A 21,437-nucleotide genomic window follows, 5' to 3' on the forward strand; every position below is an offset into this window, starting at 1 on the left:
AAGATTGCTCTGTTTTCTGTCAGTTCAGTACCTTACTGAAATGCGGACGGGCATTTCCCCTGTCCAGCATTACGGAGGCCCAGTGTTCCTCAGAGGGATCTTTCCTCCATAAACGAAGCGGGATTTTAGAGCCCAGACATATTTGTGGTGAACATCTGGCCAAATATTTCCCTGCCTCTCCCTTCTAAAGATCCTCTAGACACGTCACGATGTAATCCAACACCACGAATGTGCAAGGAAAGGGTCACACGGTGCACAGCCCAGAAGCAGACCCCAGTTTTGGAGACGCACCACTAGAAGGCAGCTAAGTGCCAAGTAGGCAGCTCTGAGCTTGAGAAAGAAGACTCACCTGAGTTGGGAAGGTGGAGGAATGTCCGAGGAAGCTGTGGAGTGAACTGCCGTGGCCCAGGGGTCAGAGCCTGGGGAGCGTGCTGGTCGGGGAGAGAAGGCCTAGCCCTCAGGTGTCAGACATAGCTGCCTGGGCCCAGGAAGGGCCCACAGGTGGTGGCTGGAGTCCGCAGTGGGGCCGGGTGGAGAGTCAGCCTGAGATGCTGACCCACATGGAGGTGTAGACAGACCAGATGGAGGCAGGCTGGCACGTCAGGCCGGCACAGGGGGCTAGGCTTTCTAGACATGTTTTCTTTGACTCAAAAGTGGTTCCTGGGTCCGTACACACAGGAAAACGGAGATGACCATCGGCGCCCTTCAGGAAGGGCGTCTGAGTGACTGTAACCAGGTCGGCTACTGAGAGCAAGCCTCCTGGGGCGTGTGGGTTTCACACCCAGCCCCCACAGGACTGAGAAAGTGGCTATTGATGGAAAGTGGGGCAGGGCTGGGACTGACGCGGGTGCCCCTCCTGTCCTAGGCCCCTGTTTGAAGGCGGGCTGTAGGAACAGCTCTGGTGTCCCATAGTGGATGCCTGCTGCTGCTTGTACATCCTGACTTTTGTTTATAAAATCCAACTAGAGGCAGAGGCCATAGTGGTAAACTGAAAGGCTGCCCTGACCTTCTGGGTAGAAGTGCCTGGGTGAGTGGCACCCCTCCGTACCCCACTCTCTATGCCCCTACCCCAGGCTACGGCATCTGGGGTATCACTAGGAGCTGGTCGTGGGGCTGCAGGATAAGATGAGCTCCCACACCGGATGAGGGGCTTTTGTGTGCGCTGCCCCCACGCCAGCCACACACCCAGCCTTGCCTCGGGGGTGATGCCCCCAGCCTTTGTTCTCTTTGCACCGACATCCGTGCCCTGGCAATTTTCAGAATGAGACGGCATAACTGGGTCCCAGAGAAGCCCCCAGCCTGGCCAGTGGCACGTGGAGAGGATGGTATTGCCTGACTGCAGCTGCTTAGTCCTCTCCGAGCCCCACCTGAGACCCCGTCCCGGGTGTCCTGCCATCCCGTCCTCCTATACACGCCCTACTGTCCCCAGCATACAGGCGCCCAAATGTAGATTTGGGCAGCAGGTTCCTTTGGTCATTGGGAGTAGCTGCAAGGAAGGTGTCTCCGATGTGGCTGTGCTGAAGTCTTTGATGTTCTGGTACTTTCTATCCCTGTCGGGACACGAGGGGGGTCAGCCGCCAGCTTGTGAGTGTGCAGGAAGGGTGGGGTGGAGGTGTGGGAGCACAGTTTATGCGCTGCCTGCTCGGAAACCTAGCTACCTAGCAGTCTCTCATCTTGGGGTGCCCTCTCCTAAGAGACGGGCGTGGTCCCCACGGTAAGCCCCTGCAGACCCTCTGGGCAGGTAAAAGGATCCTGATGTCCAGGCCTACCCACCCTGCCAACAACTGCCCCACAACTCTGTGCCTTCAATCATCTTTGGGGGTGTTGCATTTGAGTGAAAACGTGAGCACTGATGGGCAGCCTTTGTCAGGCCAGCCTCAGCCCAGTCCCTCCGGCCTGCCAGGCCCTGGATGGGGTGCCCCTGCTGTTTCCTTGCCTTATTCATCAGCTGGTCTTGTTTAGCTCAGCACAGCCCTTGAAATGAGAAGACATTACCTCGGCTTTGACATTTAGCATGTTACCTGCCCCCTGGCGGATGAAGCATGCCATTTCCAGCTGATTCGTGTTTCAGAACCAAGCGGCCAGGTGTCTTTCCGGGGTCCCTGAGACTGCCCCACCACCCCCCCTGCACAGGGTGGGCACAGATGGGCCTGTGGATCCCCAGCTTCAGTCTTCTCATCTTCAGCGCGTGTGAGGCCTGGAGAGTCGCAGGGAGGGGCCATGTGCTGAGGCCAGGTCACTGGCCTGTGCACTAGGTGCCAGGAGGAACATGCCTGGTCATGGAATGTGCAGGCATTGTGAGAGACGAGGGTATAGATTTTAAAATTCACCCTCCTTTCAGTGAAGTTTTACCTAAAGTCAACTGGGAAAATAAATCCTTCACTGAAGAGTAAAGCCCTAAAATATTTCTCCAGACATACACATTTTTTGTTAAAATGCAAATAACAACACACCGATTCATAGTTCAGCAAAATGGTAATTAAGTGCTTTATACTAGTATTGTGTCGCCAGTCCACTAACGTACATCTGCAGAAAATCACATCCTAAGCCACAGGTAGCTTTAGGATCAAGTACACAGGCAGAGGTCCTAGTTTTGAAGTTAGCCTTTGGTTGAAACGGGAACCCTGAGCTACATAAGGAGAAGAAATCAACCGTCGACAAAGTGATGACATCTGCCTTTGCTTTCTTCCCTCCTATTTCTGCACATCCTGATGGTGTGCCAGAATGGCCGAATGGGTGAGTCACACCTTACAGAGAGAGCGGGCACAGGCTGAACTGATGACAGGTGCCTGCATAGACATTCATAAGCCCTGACCCTGAGGCTACTGCCTTCTCTTTCTGGGCACCCAAAGGCGGAGGAACTGTTCTAAGGATCTGCCCCCAACACTTCTCTTGGCTCACTATGGCTCTACCCCCACACACACCTTCAGATGCCTTCACACACTGGCGTTCACACACTTTTCCTCACATACACAATTTCCCTCACACGCACTTTCCCTCTCACATTCACTGTCCCTCAACACACACTTTCCCTCACACGCTTTCCCTTTCATACACACTTTCTCACATACGTTTGCTCTCCTCTCGCATGCACACTTTCCCTCACACACAATCTTCTCTCACACACTTTCCCCAACACATACACTTTCCCCCACACACACTTCCCTTCACACATACGTTCTCTCTCACATACACTTTCCCCTCTCACATGCACACTTTCCCTCTCTCACACACACTTTTTCTCTCACATAAACTTTCCCTCACACACTTTCCTTCTCACATACACACTTTCTCTCACACACAATTTTCTCTCACACACACTTTCCCTGACACGTACACTTTCCCAAACACATGCTTTCCTTCACATACATGTTCTCTCACATACACTTTTCCTCATACACTTTCCCTCTCACACACACTTTCCCCCTCACATAATTTTCTCTCACACACACTTTCTTTCACACATACATTCTCTCTCACATACACTTTCCCTCACACACTTTCCCTCTCATGTACACACTTTCCCTGACACATACACTTTCCCACACACAGACTTTTCCTCACACATACTTTCTGTCTCCCTTATACTTTCCCTCACACACACTTTCCCTCTCACACACTTTTTCTCTCACACGCACTTTCCTTCACACACTTTCCCTCTCACACACTTTCTTTCACACACAATTTTCCCTCACACACACTTTCCCTGACAAATACACTTTCCCACAAACACACCTTCCCTCACACCCACTTTTTCTCTCACACACACTTTTCCTCACATACACTTTCCCTCTCACACACACATATTACCGCCTCACACACACTTTCGTTCTCACATACACTCTTCCTCACACATACTTTTCCTCACGCACTTTGACTCACAGATACTTTCCCACACACAGAAATACTTTCCCACACACATTTTACCTGACACATACTTTCCCTCTCATAAACACTTTCCCTCACACACACACTTTCTCTCTCACAAATACTTTCCCTCACACAAACACTTTCCCTCACACACACACACTTTATCTCTCACACACACTTTCCCCCACACAGACACACTTTCCCTCACACATAACTTTCTCTCTCACACATACATTCCCTCACACACACACCCATCTCTGCACACACGTTTTCCTTCACACACACACTCAACTGTAACACACATATCATTCCACTAAACATCATGGAAGAAAATACTATGCAGAGTAAATATTCCAGATGTTTGAACTTCACCCTTTAACATACCAAAGACAATGTCCCCTTTAAACATTTCTTATGGAAATCTTTCTAAGACATATTATATTGTTACATGTTCTCTTAAGCTGAATTGAATATATTCAGGTAATTTGAATCTGTTGTGATAATTTCCGCCTCTCTGCTCTCAAGGTCATATATGTCTGCCTCCCCCTCTTATAATTTGTGGGTCTTGAAAATATTAAATTGTGAGAATTGTATGCAAGTGGGAATGGTTGGCTTGTACTGTGCACGTGCCACGGTGTTGTGCCTGGGATGGCCCTTCAGGCTGTGTCTATCCCTGGTCGTACAGTCCGCTTATTCATCAGAGCCTCTCTTCCCAAGAGCAAGATCAGGCACCATCTGCAAAGTGATTGGGGAGCTCATGAGGCAGTGGCCCTGTGTGCACCGTCATGCTTTGGTTGTTCCTGGTCATCAAGCACCCAGAGAGGCAGATGACAGCCAGGAAGCTGCTGTATGGGCAGTTATTCGGGACACAGTAGCCAAGAAGAGGCTAGAGAATGTGTTCCCTCTGGCTTGCCCAAGACTTCCTTAACTTACTCGACCTGGGAGATGGCCTCTGGGCAGGTAAACAGCTTCTCTTGGGCAGCTCTTGCCTGGATCAGGATTTGGGTGGGATGGCACCCAGGGAGCGGAAGCTGGTGGAAGAGGTGCCCTCTAGACCAAGTATTGGGGCTTGACTCAGTCATGACAGGAATCAAAAGGCAGAGAAGGGGCCGGGGATGCTGTGAGATCCCAGAGATCTCAGCAAGTATCGCCCCTCTCCTCCTCACTTTGGGCAGTTTTCAAGGGATGAGTAGGTGGGGTGGAGGCCAGGAGACCCGCTGGGAGGCTACTAACCACAGCTGGACACAAGAATGAGGATGCCTCTGCGAGTCTGGAGGAGAAGTGGGCCTGGACTCGGGTATCTGGGCAGCAGGAGGACATCTCTCCTTGGGAGGGTCCAAAGTTTGCATTTTACTTCCTCCAAAATAGATCATTAAAGACATGCCCCTTCCACCTTTACCAGTTTCTTGTATTACAATTAAGCATTTGCTTCAGATCTCTGAGGTACGTGACGTCTAGAGCATGCTTCCTGCCCCTGGCTCAAGACCACCTCCATTTTTCTTATGGGCTGGATATTCACTGGTAGCTCAGGTATGATTTGAGTTTGTAGACATCAGACTGACCATCTTGGTATTTTCTGGATGAAATTAGTGTTTAGATAATTCCTACTGAGTGAGTGACCCTGTCTGGTGGGGAGAGCCAGGTATATGGAGGAAGGGGAACAAACAGACACGAGGAGGCCTTTGTGAGTGTAGGAGCTCCAGAGGATATCTAATCGATGCCTCACCACACCGACATGGTGGTGGGAGTTTCTAGAAGCTGAACTCACTGCAGTGCACACCTCCCTGCTCGCTGTGAGACTTGGCCTTTCAGTCGGGACAGATGGCCTGAGTCCTTATCCACTCTGGGCTCAGAGGATTCACTATTTTATTTTCAGTTTCCTGTAGCATGAACTGTTCAGAGGAGTGTCAGATGTAACTGTTGTCCCTTTAAAATCGATTTCACAATTTTAACCTCTTTGACTTTTAACTGTTATTTGTAGCCTTGCATTTCTTTTCCAAACAAATGAACCTCGTGGTATTTCCTCAGGAAATGCTACATCTAAAAATAACTTTAAACATCTTTTAAACTAAAAGTATTCTGTCTTTACATAAAAGCTTGTTCTATCAAAATATGAAGAAGAAATCAGGTACCAATGATACTGTTTTCAGAATGACTGAGTGGGTGTAATTCTGTGATTTTGATAAAGGGTGCCATAATGGGTTTTTTTTAATCTTTTAAACATTATCAGTACAGTTAAAATGTATTTACTATAGGTAAACTTTTCTGAGTATTAAATTACATGTGAACCCGCTCTGTCCTTGTCACAGGGGCCTCCCCCATTCCCTTCAGACCCAGGAGTACCAGGGAAAGGGAAAGCCCCCTGAGAAATTCCAGACGCTCCACAGATAACCCTAAAATGTAGCATTTCAGGTGCACATTTCAGAATTTAATGGGGTGGAACTTGATTGTGCCTCCGGTGACAGCAGCAACAACCTCACTTAAAGTGTTAGTTAGGGTTCCCCTCATAGGCTCAGGGGTCAGGTGTACCTAATGCAGCCGTGGGCACTTCCTCAGTGTGACAATGTGAAGGACCAGCAGACTGCTCCAAGAGGAACTCCCCACTATGCTGAGGGTTTGCCTGCACCTTCCCACAGAGACAAGTCACATACCCAGACATAAGACAGAGCCTGTAAAGGGGACCCTTACATAACCAGCCGGTGAAACTCTCCTCTGCACCTGTCTTCATTGATGTCTTAAATTACCCGATGCTCTCTTGCATTTCAGGATCTGGAATCCCTTGACACCTATATCCAGAACACACTGTCTTCCCTCTACCCACCTTTTGAGGCCACGGCAGCCACGGTGCTCTGGCAGCTGTTCAGTGTGGCTGAGAGGCTCCACGGTGGGGATGGGCTGCGCTGCCTCACTGACTTCCTCATTCCAGCCAAGAAGGTCCTACAATACCTGCAGCAGGAAGCCTGTGTGAGTAACTGCCCTGCAGGGGCCAAAACCTGTGTGAGACCCTCCCCTCAGGGGACAGGGCCTGTGATGGTTTTCCCTGCAGAAGGAAACCTGGGAGACCCTCTCCTGCAGATAATGCCTCCCTGTCCTTGACTGTATGGAAGAGACGGGCAAAGTGTTACTTGGTACCTGGAAAATATTTCAACTGAGCACATGAAATTCTAGATCTGGGCAATTATACCAGTGATGGAGGCAAAGGAAAACATGGAATTAAACTAGTAATTAAAGCAGAAATAATTCAAGTGAGCATTTGTTGTTTTCTTTTTGAAAGGAAGCTGCGAGATTAATCTCAGCCATTTTTCATAGAGTTTCATCGCATAAAATGGAGAGATCTTCGCAGTCCACTCCAGGTTTGGGGTCCATAAGGTTACTGGCTCAGCTCCTTTCCTCTGACTTCTGGCTCCTTTTCTCCATAGTCACAAATGATGAATGAACTAGGGCTTTGTGTTCCAGAAACAGGCCTCTCAGACCTGCCAGCTGTAGAGCCCACTCTGTCCACAGGTATCCATTCTGTCCACAGGTATCCCCAGTGAACTTTGACTAGTCTTCAAACCCAGGTTAATAAATTTCTTAGGTGCTTTTTTTTTCCTGAGTGGTATTCTATTGTATGGAATACACTGCAATTTGTTTACTCATTCATAGATTCATAGACATTTAGGTTGCTTCCAGTTTAGAATATTATGTATGAAGTTACTACGAACATCTGCATACAAGATCTGTGTGGGCTTATGTTTTCTTGGGTAAATAGCTGGAAGTGTGATTGCTGGGCCACTTCCAACCTCTGTCTCCTGATGACTTCACTTTCATGCCTAAGATCCATTTTGAGTTAAATTTCTGTATATGGTGTGAGGTAAGCTTCAAATTTGTTTGTCTTTGCATGTCTTATCTATCCAATGGTTCCAGCACCATTTGTTGAAAAGACCACCGTCTTTTCTCCATTGACTCACCCAGGCAACATTGTTGAAAGTGAATTGTCAGTACAAGTGTGAATCTGTTCCTAGACTCTGTTTTGTTCCCCTGATCTGTCTCTCTTTCCTCCAGTAACATGGTTTTGATTACTGAACCTTTAGAGTGAATCCTGAAATCAGCTGGTATAAGGCCTCCCACTTTGTTCTTCTTTTTCAAAATTGTTTAGTTATTCTAGTGTCTTTGCATATCTATAAAAAATTGAGAATCTGTTAATTTATAAAAATCATACTAGGAGTTTTGATTAAGATTACTTTAAATCTGTAGATCAATTTAGGGGAGAAATGTCTTGGGATATTTTATTGTAGGTTATTTTTGAGGCAATCTTAAAATTAATGGCAGACAATTTGTGGGTATATTGCAGTGAGCTGCTATAGAGATTCATGGCTCAGTCATATAAAAGTACATTTGAGGGGCGCCTGGGTGGCTCAGTCGGTTGAGCGTCCGACTTCAGCTCAGGTCACGATCTCACGGTTCGTGAGTTTGAGCCCCGCATCAGGCTCTGGTCTGATGGCTCAGAGCCTGGAGCCCGCTTCCGATACTGTGTCTCCCTCTCTCTCTGCCCCTCCCCCATTCATGCTCTGTCTCTCTCTGTCTCAAAAATAAATAAACAATAAAAGTACATTTGATATTAAAAAGTACAAAGATCTTAAAAAGTAAGATCTTTATTAATCAGTGCCTTTTATTATTCCATTGATATTGAAGTAGGGCTTTTAAAAAAAACTACCACTGGACTACTTTGATTTATTAAATTCTTTGAATGCCTTTTAGCTAGAATGACCACGGTAGAGAAATGACCAATGATATCCTACATTTGATTCTTTGTGTGAAGTCGTCTACACAGAGGATTTTTTCCTTTGTGATTGTGTATCTTTTGCACACTTAAAGGGTATTGATTGATAAGAAACAGAGGTAAACAGCAGCACAGGGAACAGAAACGCCTGTCCCCTTTCAAAGGTGTGTTTTGAGAAGGTATTTTGACCTAATGTTTCACTTCACCTTCTTTCTTCTGTTGTGTTTCCTTTTCCTTTCATTTTAATCATAAGTCATCCGCCTTTCCATTTACAAAATTGCTTATTTTCTGAAAAAGCCATGTGAATACTACTACTCTTTAGTATCAATACATATTTACAAGTATACAATTTAATAAGCACAAAATGAAATTTAGGGATAACCTTGCTATTTGCATCTTTATATTACTTTTTACTTTTGAATAAAGAAAATAAAATTCGATCATCTGTATGACACAGGAGAAAATGAACTTATCTCAACACCTATGCATATAAACATATCGTAGTTAATATAGATCAATGCAGTTTTTATTTACCTGCTGTGGTCGAAGTATGTGACTTGAAGAACATTACTAACATTACTAATTTTTTGTTGTATTCCTAAGATTTCAGTGACCACCATTCTTCCATCCCTCTGTAGATACAGGAAATGTTCAAAGTGACTCATCAGCTTATTTATGACTCTCTTTCATCACAGTTTGGCTCAAAAACTATCTGCAGAAGTTAAAGGCAATCAGAAAGATATAGAAATAGAATGGTTTGCTTGATGGCGGGGGGGGGGGGGGGGGGAAGCAGGAGCAGGAGATTCCAATAAAGAAGATGAAATCAAATGGAAGCCAGAAAAGGAGGGAACAAACAAAGCAAAGGCACAGGAATAAAAAGCACAACATATATAATAACTGGATGAAAACAAAATTTTTAAATGGTAGCCCAGCAAAATTCCAGCCAAAGATAACTGGTGTAGCAATCATCATAAAAAATTAAATATAGTAAAAGGCAGAATGCATTATCAAGGCTAAGGCAGATCATTGAGTAATAATACTGGTAACAACCAGGAATATGTAACAGTCTGTAAACACCTAACAACATAGCCTGAAATGTTTGGTGCACAAACTGAGGGAATTAGAAGGAGTAAGCATAATCATAATGGGAAAAGCAAATAGATAAACAGACCCCGTATTACTTAGGATATGTCTGAACACCTGATTTCTCTCTTTCACTAATGGGCATGCGTAGAGTACTGAAGCCAGTAATTTTAAAATACACATCCTTCCCAAAGCACACATGCAACATTTTCCAGAATTAACCAAAATTTGATAAAATTCAGGTAAAATTTTACAATTAAAGGGTATACATTTACTTCAAGAATGTATACAACTTGAGAATATTAGAGAGCATACACTCTTCTTAAGTGTACATATGCATTTATTGAAATTGACCAGAATTGACCATTAATCATAAGGTGGCAATAAATACCAAAGAATTAGTATCTAAAGATTGCAGTGCAGGGGCGCCTGGGTAGCTCAGTGGGTTAACCGTCTGACTTTGGCTCAGGTCATGATCTCGCTGTTTGTGAGTTTGAGTCCCACATTGGGCTCTGTGCTGACAGCTCAGAGCCTGGAGCCTGCTTTGGATTCTGTGTCTCCCTCTCTCTCTGTCCATCCATGCTCATGCTCTGTTTCTCTCTCTCAACAATAAATAAACATTAATAAAAAACTTTTTTTTTAAAGATTGCAGTGCAATAAAACTCCAAATCAATAATGACAAGACCTTTACATTTGGGAAATTGTACATGTACTCCTAAGTGAAGGGTCAGAGAACAGCAGAAATTGGCAAAACATTTAGGGCCAATGAACAGGTGAGCCCTTTCTCTAGTTATGGTTTAGAAGTGTGAGAGAGACTTTAACTCCTGCCAAGCAACAAGAAAGCCCTACATAAACCAAAACAATTATACTTTCCTTTACAACCATCCAAGAGCTGTGGATACACAGAGATCTAAAAGAACCAAATTATGGAGAGATAATGACTTCCTAAGTGAGCAAGAGCAGAAGACACTTTCAAACCTGGGACCAGTGACTGAAACTGCAGAGAGGGTGGGTGGAAGAGCAACCTGACGGGGAAGGACCATCTATGCTCAGAGGAGGAGAGATTGAACTTTAAGAAACCTCAGGGCTAGTCTCACATTTAGGTCCCCAATCCATTTTGAGTGAAAGAAAGTGGTCCAGTTTCTTTCTTTTGCATATAGGTGTCTGATTTTTTCAACACCATTTGTTGAAGAGACTGTCTTTTTCTCATTGGATATTTTTTCCTGCTTTGTCAAAGACTAATTGACCATATAACTGTGGGTTTATCTCTGTGTTTTCCATTCTGTTCCATTGAGCTATGTGTCTATTTTTATGCCAGTACCATGCTATTTTGATTACTACAGCTTTGTAATATAATTTGAAGCCTGGAATTATGTTACCTCCAGCTTTTTTTTTTCTTTTTCAAGGTTACTTTGGCTCTTCAGGGTCTTTTGTTGTTCCATACAAATTTTAAGATTGTTTGTTCTAGTTCTGTGAAAAATGCTGCTGGTATTTCGATAGGGATTATGTTAAATTTCTAGATTGCTTTGGGTAGCATAGACATTTTAACAATATTTCTTCTTACAATCCATGGGCATGGGATTTCTTTCCGTTTCTTTGTGTCATCTTCAATTTTTTTTTAATGTTTATTTATTTTTGAGAGAAAAAGCATGAACAGGGGAGGGGCAACGAGAGAGGGAGACACAAAATCTGAAGCAGGCTCCAGGCTCTGAGCTGTCAGCACAGAGCCTGATGAGAGGCTTGAACTCACGAACCGCGAGATCATGACCTGAGCCGAAGTCAGACGCTTAACCAACTGAGCCACCCAGACACCATCTTCAGTTTCTTTCATCAGAACTTTATAGTTTTCAGTGTACAGGTCTTTCACCTCTTTGGTTAAGTTTATTCCCAGGTATTATTTTTGGTATAGTTGTAATGGGATTTTTTCTTAATTTCTCTGTTGCTTCATCATTAGTGCATACAAGTGCAATGTATTTCTGTACATTGATTTTGTATCCTGTGACCTTACTGAATTGATTTCTCAGTTCTAGTAGTTTTTGGTGGAGTCTGAAGGATTTTCTATATGTAGTGTCATGTCATCTGCAAATAGTGGAAGTTTTACTTCTTCCTTATGAATTTGGATGCCTTTTATATCTTTTTTTTATTTTATTTTTTTAATTTACAGCCAAGTTAGCATATAGTGCAACAATGATCTCAAGAATAGATTCCTTAATGCCCCTTACCCATTTATCCCATCCCCCCCCCACAACCCCTCCAGTAGCCCTCTATTTGTTCTCCATATTTATGAGTCTCTCATGTTTTGTCCCCCTCCCTGTTTTTATTTTTGTTTCCCTTCCCTTATGTTCATCTTTTTTGTCTCTTAAAGTCCTCATATGAGTGAAGTCATAATGATATTTGTCTTTGTCTGACTAATTTTGCTTGGCATAATACCCTCTAGTTCCATCCACATAGTTGCAAATGGCAAGATTTCATTCTTTTTGATTGCCGAGTAATATTCCTGTGTGTGTGTGTATGTGTGTGTGTATAGATATACACACACACATACACACACACACACACACACACACACACACACACACACATATACCACATCTTTTTTTATCCATTGTCCATCAATGGACATTTGGGCTCTTTCCATACTTTGGCTATTGTCGATAGTGCTGCTATAAACATGGGGGTGCATGTGTCCCTTCGAAACAGCACACACCTGTATCCCCTGGATAAATACCTAGTAGTGCAATTGCTGGGTCATATGGTAGTTCTATTTTTAATTTTTTGAGGAACCTCCATACTATTTTCCAGAGTGGCTGCACCAGCTTGCATTCCCACCAGCAATGCAAAAGAGATCCTCTTTCTTTGCATCCTTGCCAACATCTGTTGTTGCCTGAGTTGCTAATGTTCGCCATTTTGACAGGAGTAAGGTGGTATCTCATTGTGGTTTTGATTTGTATTTCCCTGATGTTGAGCATTTTCATGTGTCAGTTGGCCATCTTGATGTCTTCTTTGGAGAAGTGTCTATTCATGTCTTTTGCCCATTTCTTCACTGGATTATTTGTTTTAGGGTGTTGAGTTTGATAAGTTCTTTATAGATTTTGGATACTAACCCTTTATCTGATATGTCATTTGCAAATATCTTTTCCTATTCCGTCAGTTCCCTTTTAGTTTTGCTGATGGTTTCCTTCGCTGTGCAGAAGCTTTTTATCTTGAAGAGGTCCCAGTAGTTCATTTTTGCTTTTGTTTCCCTTGCCTGTGGAGACGTGTTGAGTAAGAAGTTGCTGCGGCCAAGGTCAAAGAGGTTTTTGCCTGCTTTCTCCTCTAAGATTTTGATGGATTCCTGTCTTACATTTAGGTCTTTCGTCCATCTTGAGTTTATTTTTGTGTGTGGTGTAAGAAAGTGGTCCAGGTTCATTCTTCTGTATGTCGCTGTCCAGTTTTCCCAGCACCACTTGCGGAAGAGACTGTCTATTCCATTGGATATTCTTTCCTGCCTTGTCAAAGATTCGTTGGCCATACATTTGTGGGTCCATTTCTGGGTTCTCTATTCTGTTCCATTGATCTGAGTGTCTGTTTTTGTGCCATGGATGCCTTTTATTTCTTTTTGTTGTCTGCTTGCTGTGGCAAGGACTCCCAGTACTATGTTGAACAAAAGTGGTGAGAGTAGACATCCATGTCTTGTTCCTGAGCTTAGGGGAAAGCTCTCAGTTTTTTACCATTGATGTCAGCTATGGGTTTTTCTTTTTTTTTTTTAATATATGAAATTTACTGTCAAATTGGTTTCCATACAACACCCAGTGCTCATCCCAAAAGGTGCCCTCCTCAATACCCATCACCCACCCTGCCCTCCCTCCCACCCCCCATCAACCCTCAGTTTGTTCTCAGTTTTTAACAGTCTCTTATGCTTTGGCTCTCTCCCACTCTAACCTCTTTTTTTTTTTTTTTTTCTTCCCCTCCCCCATGGGTTTCTGTTACGTTTCTCAGGATCCACATAAGAGTGAAACCATATGGTATCTGTCTTTCTCTGTATGGCTTATTTCACTTAGCATCACACTCTCCAGTTCCATCCACGTTGCTACAAAAGGCCATATTTCATTTTTTCTCATTGCCACGTAGTATTCCATTGTGTATATAAACCACAATTTCTTTATCCATTCATCAGTTGATGGACATTTAGGCTCTTTCCATAATTTGGCTATTGTTGAGAGTGCTGCTATAAACATTGGGGTACAAGTGCCCCTATGCATCAGTACTCCTGTATCCCTTGGATAAATTCCTAGCAGTGCTATTGCTGGGTCATAGGGTAGGTCTATTTTTAATTTTCTGAGGAACCTCCACACTGCTTTCCAGAGTGTCTGCACCAATTTGCATTCCCACCAACAGTGCAAGAGGGTTCCTGTTTCTCCACATCCTCTCCAGCATCTATAGTCTCCTGATTTCTTCATTTTGGCCACTCTGACTGGCGTGAGGTGGTATCTGAGTGTGGTTTTGATTTGTATTTTCCTGATAAGGAGCGATGTTGAACATCTTTTCATGTGCCTGTTGGCCATCCGGATGTCTTCTTTAGAGAAGTGTCTATTCATGTTTTCTGCCCATTTCTTCACTGGGTTATTTGTTTTTCGGGTGTGGAGTTTGATGAGCTCTTTATAGATTTTGGATACTAGCCCTTTGTCCGATGTGTCATTTGCAAATATCTTTTCCCATTCCGTTGGTTGCCTTTTAGTTTTGTTGGTTGTTTCCTTTGCTGTGCAGAAGCTTTTTATCTTCATAAGGTCCCAGTAATTCACTTTTGCTTTTAATTCCCTTGCCTTTGGGGATGTGCCGAGTAAGAGATTGCTACGGCTGAGGTCAGAGAGGTCTTTTCCTGCTTTCTCCTCTAAGGTTTTGATGGTTTCCTGTCTCACATTCAGGTCCTTTATCCATTTTGAGTTTGTTTTTGTGAATGGTGTGAGAAAGTGGTCTAGTTTCAACCTTCTGCATGTTGCTGTCCAGTTCTCCCAGCACCATTTGTTAAAGAGACTGTCTTTTTTCCATTGGATGTTCTTTCCTGCTTTGTCAAAAATGAGTTGGCCATACGTTTGTGGGTCTAGTTCTGGGGTTTCTATTCTATTCCATTGGTCTATGTGTCTGTTTTTATGCCAATACCATGCTGTCTTGATGATTACAGCTTTGTAGTAGAGGCTAAAGTCTGGGATTGTGATGCCTCCTGCTTTGGTCTTCTTCTTCAAAATTACTTTGGCTATTCGGGGCCTTTTGTGGTTCCATATGAATTTTAGGATTGCTTGTTCTAGTTTCGAGAAGAATGCTGGTACAATTTTGATTGGGATTGCATTGAATGTGTAGATAGCTTTGGGTAGTATTGACATTTTGACAATATTTATTCTTCCAATCCATGAGCAGGGAATGTCTTTCCATTTCTTTAAATCTTCTTCAATTACCTTCATAAGATTTCTATAGTTTTCAGCATACAGATCTTTTACATCTTTGGTTAGATTTATTCCTAGGTATTTTATGCTTCTTGGTGCAATTGTGAATGGGATCAGTTTCTTTATTTGTCTTTCTGTTGCTTCATTGTTAGTGTATAAGAATGCAACTGATTTCTGTACATTGATTTTGTATCCTGCAACTTTGCTGAATTCATGTATCAGTTCTAGCAGACTTTTGGTGGAGTCTTTCGGATTTTCCATGTATAATATCATGTCATCTGCAAAAAGCGAAAGCTTGACTTCATCTTTGCCAATTTGGATGCCTTTGATTTCCTTTTGTTGTCTGATTGCTGATGCTAGAACTTCCAGCACTATATTAAACAACAGCGGTGAGAGTGGGCATCCCTGTCGTGTTCCTGATCTCAGGGAAAAAGCTCTCAGTTTTTCCCCGTTGAGGATGATGTTAGCTGTGGGCTTTTCATAAATGGCTTTTATGATCTTTAAGTATGTTCCTTCTATCCCGACTTTCTCAAGGGTTTTTATTAAGAAAGGGTGCTGGATTTTGTCAAAGGCCTTTTCTGCATCGATTGACAGGATCATATGGTTCTTCTCTTTTTTTTTGTTAATGTGGTGTATCACGTTGATCGATTTGCGAATGTTGAACCAGCCCTGCATCCCAGGAATGAATCCCACTTGATCATGGTGAATAATTCTTTTTATATGCTGTTGAATTCGATTTGCTAGTATCTTATTGAGAATTTTTGCATCCATATTCATCAGAGATATTGGCCTGTAGTTCTCTTTTTTTACTGGGTCTCTGTCTGGTTTAGGAATCAAAATAATACTGGCTTCATAGAATGAGTCTGGAAGTTTTCCTTCCCTTTCTATTTCTTGGAATAGCTTGAGAAGGATAGGTATTATTTCTGCTTTAAATGTCTGGTAGAACTCCCCTGGGAAGCCATCTGGTCCTGGACTCTTATTTGTTGGGAGATTTTTGATAACCGATTCAATTTCTTCGCTGGTTATGGGTCTGTTCAAGCTTTCTATTTCCTCCTGATTGAGTTTTGGAAGAGTGTGGGTGTTTAGGAATTTGTCCATTTCTTCCAGGTTGTCCAATTTGTTGGCATATAATTTTTCATAGTATTCCCTGATAATTGTTTGTATCTCTGAGGGATTGGTTGTAATAATTCCATTTTCATTCATGATTTTATCTATTTGGGTCATCTCCCTTTTCTTTTTGAGAAGCCTGGCTAGAGGTTTGTCAATTTTGTTTATTTTTTCAAAAAACCAACTCTTGGTTTCGTTGATCTGCTCTACAGTTTTTTTAGATTCTATATTGTTTATTTCTGCTCTGATCTTTATGATTTCTCTTCTTCTGCTGGGTTTAGGCTGCCTTTGCTGTTCTGCTTCTATTTCCTTTAGGTGTGCTGTTAGATTTTGTATTTGGGATTTTTCTTGTTTCTTGAGATAGGCCTGGATTGCAATGTATTTTCCTCTCGGGACTGCCTTCGCTGCGTCCCAAAGCGTTTGGATTGTTGTATTTTCATTTTCGTTTGTTTCCATATATTTTTTAATTTCTTCTCTAATTGCCTGGTTGACCCACTCATTCGTTAGTAGGGTGTTCTTTAACCTCCATGCTTTTGGAGGTTTTCCAGACTTTTTCCTGTGGTTGATTTCAAGCTTCATAGCATTGTGGTCTGAAAGTATGCGTGGTATAATTTCAGTTCTTGTAAACTTATGAAGGGCTGTTTTGTGACCCAGTATATGATCTATCTTGGAGAATGTTCCATGTGCACTCGAGAAGAAAGTATATTCTGTTGCTTTGGGATGCAGAGTTCTAAATATATCTGTCAAGTCCATCTGATCCAATGTATCATTCAGGGCCCTTGTTTCTTTATTGACTGTGTGTCTAGATGATCTATCCATTTCTGTAAGTGGGGTGTTAAAGTCCCCTGCAATGACCACATTCTTATCAATAAGGTTGCTTATGTTTATGAGTAATTGTTTTATATATCTGGGGGCTCCGGTATTTGGCGCATAGACATTTATAATTGTCAGCTCTTCCTGATGGATAGACCCTGTAATTATTATATAATGCCCTTCTTCATCTCTTGTTACAGCCTTTAATTTAAAGTCTAGTTTGTCTGATATAAGTATGGCTACTCCAGCTTTCTTTTGGCTTCCAGTAGCATGATAAATAGTTCTCCATCCCCTCACTCTCAATCTAAAGGTGTCCTCAGATCTAAAATGAGTCTCTTGTAGACAGCAAATAGATGGGTCTTGTTTTTTTATCCATTCTGATACCCTATGTCTTTTGGTTGGCGCATTTAATCCATTTACATTCAGTGTTATTATAGAAAGATACGGGTTTAGAGTCATTGTGATGTCTGTATGTTTTATGCTTGTAGTGATGTCTCTGGTACTTTGTCTCACAGGATCCCCCTTAGGATCTCTTGTAGGGCTGGTTTCGTGGTGACAAATTCCTTCAGTTTTTGTTTGTTTGGGAAGACCTTTATCTCTCCTTCTATTCTAAATGACAGACTTGCTGGATAAAGGATTCTCGGCTGCATATTTTTTCTGTTTAGCACACTGAAGATATCGTGCCAAGCCTTTCTGGCCTGCCAAGTTTCAAAGGAGAGATCAGTCACGAGTCTTATAGGTCTCCCTTTATATGTGAGGGCACGTTTATCCCTTGCTGCTTTCAGAATTTTCTCTTTATCCTTGTATTTTGCCAGTTTCACTATGATATGTCGTGCAGAAGATCGATTCAAGTTACGTCTGAAGGGAGTTCTCTGTGCCTCTTGGATTTCAATGCCTTTTTCCTTCCCCAGTTCAGGGAAGTTCTCAGCTATAATTTCTTCAAGTACCCCTTCAGCACCTTTCCCTCTCTCTTCCTCCTCTGGGATACCAATTATGCGTATATTATTTCTTTTTAGTGTATCACTTAGTTCTCTAATTTTCCCCTCATACTCCTGGATTTTTTTATCTCTCTTTCTTTCAGCTTCCTCTTTCTCCATAACTTTATCTTCTAGTTCACCTATTCTCTCCTCTGCCTCTTCAATCCGAGCCGTTGTCGTTTCCATTTTGTTTTGCATTTCGTTTAAAGCGTTTTTCAGCTCCTCGTGACTGTTCCTTAGTCCCTTGATCTCTGTGGCAAGAGATTCTCTGCTGTCCTGTATACTGTTTTCAAGCCCAGCGATTAATTTTATGACTATTATTCTAAATTCACTTTCTGTTATATTATTTAAATCCTTTTTGATCAGTTCATTAGCTGTTGTTATTTCCTGGAGATTCTTCTGAGGGGAATTCTTCCGTTTGGTCATTTTGGATAGTCCCTGGAGTGGTGAGGACCTGCAGAGCACATCCCCCGTGCTGTGGTGTATAACTGGAGTTGGTGGGCAGGGCCGCAGTCCGACCTGATGTCTGCCCGCAGCCCACCGCTGGGGCCACAGTCAGACTGGTGTGTGCCTTCTCTTCCCCTCTCCTAGGGGCGGGATTCACTGTGGGGTGGCGTGGCCCGTCTGGGCTACTTGCACACTGCCGGGCTTGTGGTGCTGGGGATCTGGCGTATTAGCTGGGGTGGGTAGGCAAGGTGCACGGGGGCAGGAGGGGCAGGCTTAGCTCGCTTCTCCTTAGGTGATCCACTTCAGGAGGGGCCCTGTGGCAGCAGGAGGGAGTCAGATCCGCTGCCGGAGGTTTGGCTCCGCAGAAGCACGGAGTTGGGTGTTTGAGCAGAGGGAGCAAGTTCCCTGGCAGGAACTGGTTCCCTTTGGGATTTTGGCTGGGGGATGGGCGGGGGAGACGGCGCTGGCGAGTGCCTTTGTTCCCCACCAAACTGAGCTCTGCCGTCTGGGGGCTCAGCAGCTCTCCCTCCCTTTGTCCTCCAGCCTTCCCGCTTTCTGAGCAGAGCTGTTAACTTATGACCTCCCAGACGCTAAGTCGCGCTTGCTGTCGGAACACACTCCGTCCAGCCCCTCCGCTCTTGCCAGCCAGACTCGGGGGCTCTGCTTGGCCGGCGAGCCGCCCCTCCACCCCGGCTCCCTCCCGCCGGTCCGTGGAGCGCGCACCGCCTCGCCGCCCTTCCTACCCTCTTCCGTGGGCCTCTCGTCTGCGCTTGGCTCCGGAGACTCCGTTCTGCTAATCCTCTGGCGGTTTTCTGGGTTCTTTAGGCAGGTGTAGGTGGAATCTAAGTGATCAGCAGGACGCACGGTGAGCCCAGCGTCCTCCTACGCCGCCATCTTCCGGAACTCTCAGCAGCTATGGGTTTTTCATATGTGACCTTTATGATGTTGAGGTCTGTTCCCTCTACACCTACTTTGTTGAGGGTTTTTATCATGAATGGATGTTGTACTTTGTCAAATGCTTTCTCTGCATCTACTGAAATGATCATATGGTTTTTATCCTTTCTCTTACTGATGTGACGTATCATGTCAATTGATTTCTGAATATTGAACCATTCTTGCGACCCAGGAATAAATCCTGCTACATCATGATGAGTGATTTTTTTTAACATATTGTTGGATTTTGTTTGCTAGTACTTTGTTGAGGAGTTCTGCATCTGTGTTCATTAGAGATATTGGCCTTTAATTCTCTTTTTTTGCTATTGTATCTCTATATGGTTTTGGAATCAGTAATGTTGGCCTCATAGAATGAATTTGGGAGTTTTCCTTCCTCTTCTATTTTTGGGAATAATTGGAGAAAAATAGGTATTAACTCTTCTTTACATGTTTGGTAGAATTTGCCTGTGAAGCTGTCTGGCCCTGACCCTGTATGTGAGACCTGAAACCATCAAAAGTCCTATAAGTGAGCACAGGCAGTAATTTCTCTTGACACTGGCCATAGCAACATTTTTTTAGATATGTCTCCGGAGGCAAGGAAAACAAAAGCAAAAAAAAAAAAAAAAAAAACAAAAAAAACTATTGGGACTACACCAAAATAAAAAGCTTCTGCACAGCATATGAAACAATCAACAAAAGTAAAACACAGCCTAATGGGAGAAGATATTTTACAAATTATATATCCAACAAGAGTTTAATATCTAAAATATATAAATAATTTATATAAATCAACACCAAAAAATATTCTGATTAAAAATGGTCAGAATTAATGAACAGACATTTCTTCAAAGAAGACATACAGATGGCTAACAGGTACATGAAAAGATGTTCAACATCACTGATCATCAGGGAAATGCAAATCATAACTATAATGAGATATCACCTCATACCTGTGAGATTGGCTAAAATCAACAACCCAAGAAACAACATGTGCTGGCAAGGATTTGGAGAAAGGGAAACCCTCATGCGTTGTTGGTGGGAATGCAAACTGGTGCAGCCACTCTGGAAAACAGTGTGGAGGTTCCTCAAAAAGTTAAAAAGGGAACTACCCTATGATCCAGTAATCACACTACTGTGCGGTTTACCCAAAGAATATGAAAACATTAATTCAAAGGGATATGTGCACCCTATGTTTATTGCAGCATTATTAACAATAGCCAAACTATGGAAGCAACCCAAGTGTCCACTGACAGATGAATGGGTAAAGAAGATGTGGGAGACACACACACACACACACACACACACACACACACACACACACACACTGGAATACTACTCAGCCATAAAAATAAAATCTTACAATTTGCAACAACATGGAAGGAGCTAGACAGTGTAATGCTAAGCAAACTAAGTCAGAGAAAGACAAATACCGTATGATCTCACTCACATGCAGAATTTAAACAAATGAGCAAAGGAAAAAAAGAGAGACCAACCAAGAAACAGATTCTTAACTATAGAGAACACACTGATGGCTACCAGAGGAGAGGGGAGTAGGGGAGGAGTCAAATAGGTGATGGGGATGAAGGAGTGCACTTGTGATGAACCCTGGGTATTGTATGGGAGTGTTGAATCACTAAATTGTACACCTGAAACTAATATTACACTGTATGTTAACTAACTGGAATTTAAATAAGATTTTTTAAAATATATGACAAAAGCACAAAATGTGGGAGGGAGTAAATTGAATTGTACTACTCTAGGTTCTTACATTGTTTTAAAGTAACAAAATGTTACTTGAATAGTTAAAGATGCATGTTGTAGTCTTGAGAGCAACTACCGAAAGCAACACGAAGAGGTATAACCGAAAAATCAGTAGAGTAGATAAATGGAATCCAAAACACAGAAGAGAAGATAAAAGGAAGAACAAAGAAACAGATAGGCAAATAGATGAACAGATGACAGATGTGAAGATGACAGATTTAATCCAACCATATTTGTAATTATTTTAAATGTACTTAAATGAAC

The 21,437-nt window shown here is 43.1% G+C and overlaps 1 protein-coding gene across 3 annotated transcripts in view; it reads left to right on the top strand.

Moving 5' to 3' along the window:
• The window catches only part of PLEKHG4B (pleckstrin homology and RhoGEF domain containing G4B), an 87,505-nt gene that overhangs the window by 15,937 nt on the left and 50,131 nt on the right, over positions 1-21,437 (top strand). For all 3 annotated transcript variants that reach the window (XM_053906826.1, XM_053906827.1, XM_053906828.1), the window contains one exon: positions 6,637-6,834. In XM_053906826.1, the coding sequence (XP_053762801.1) occupies positions 6,637-6,834 (198 nt within the window). The remainder of the gene's footprint in view (positions 1-6,636; positions 6,835-21,437) is intronic.

This window comes from Panthera pardus, unplaced genomic scaffold, assembly GCF_024362965.1.
Source record: "Panthera pardus isolate Hobbes unplaced genomic scaffold, ASM2436296v1 HiC_scaffold_2, whole genome shotgun sequence".
NCBI lineage: Eukaryota > Metazoa > Chordata > Mammalia > Carnivora > Felidae > Panthera > Panthera pardus.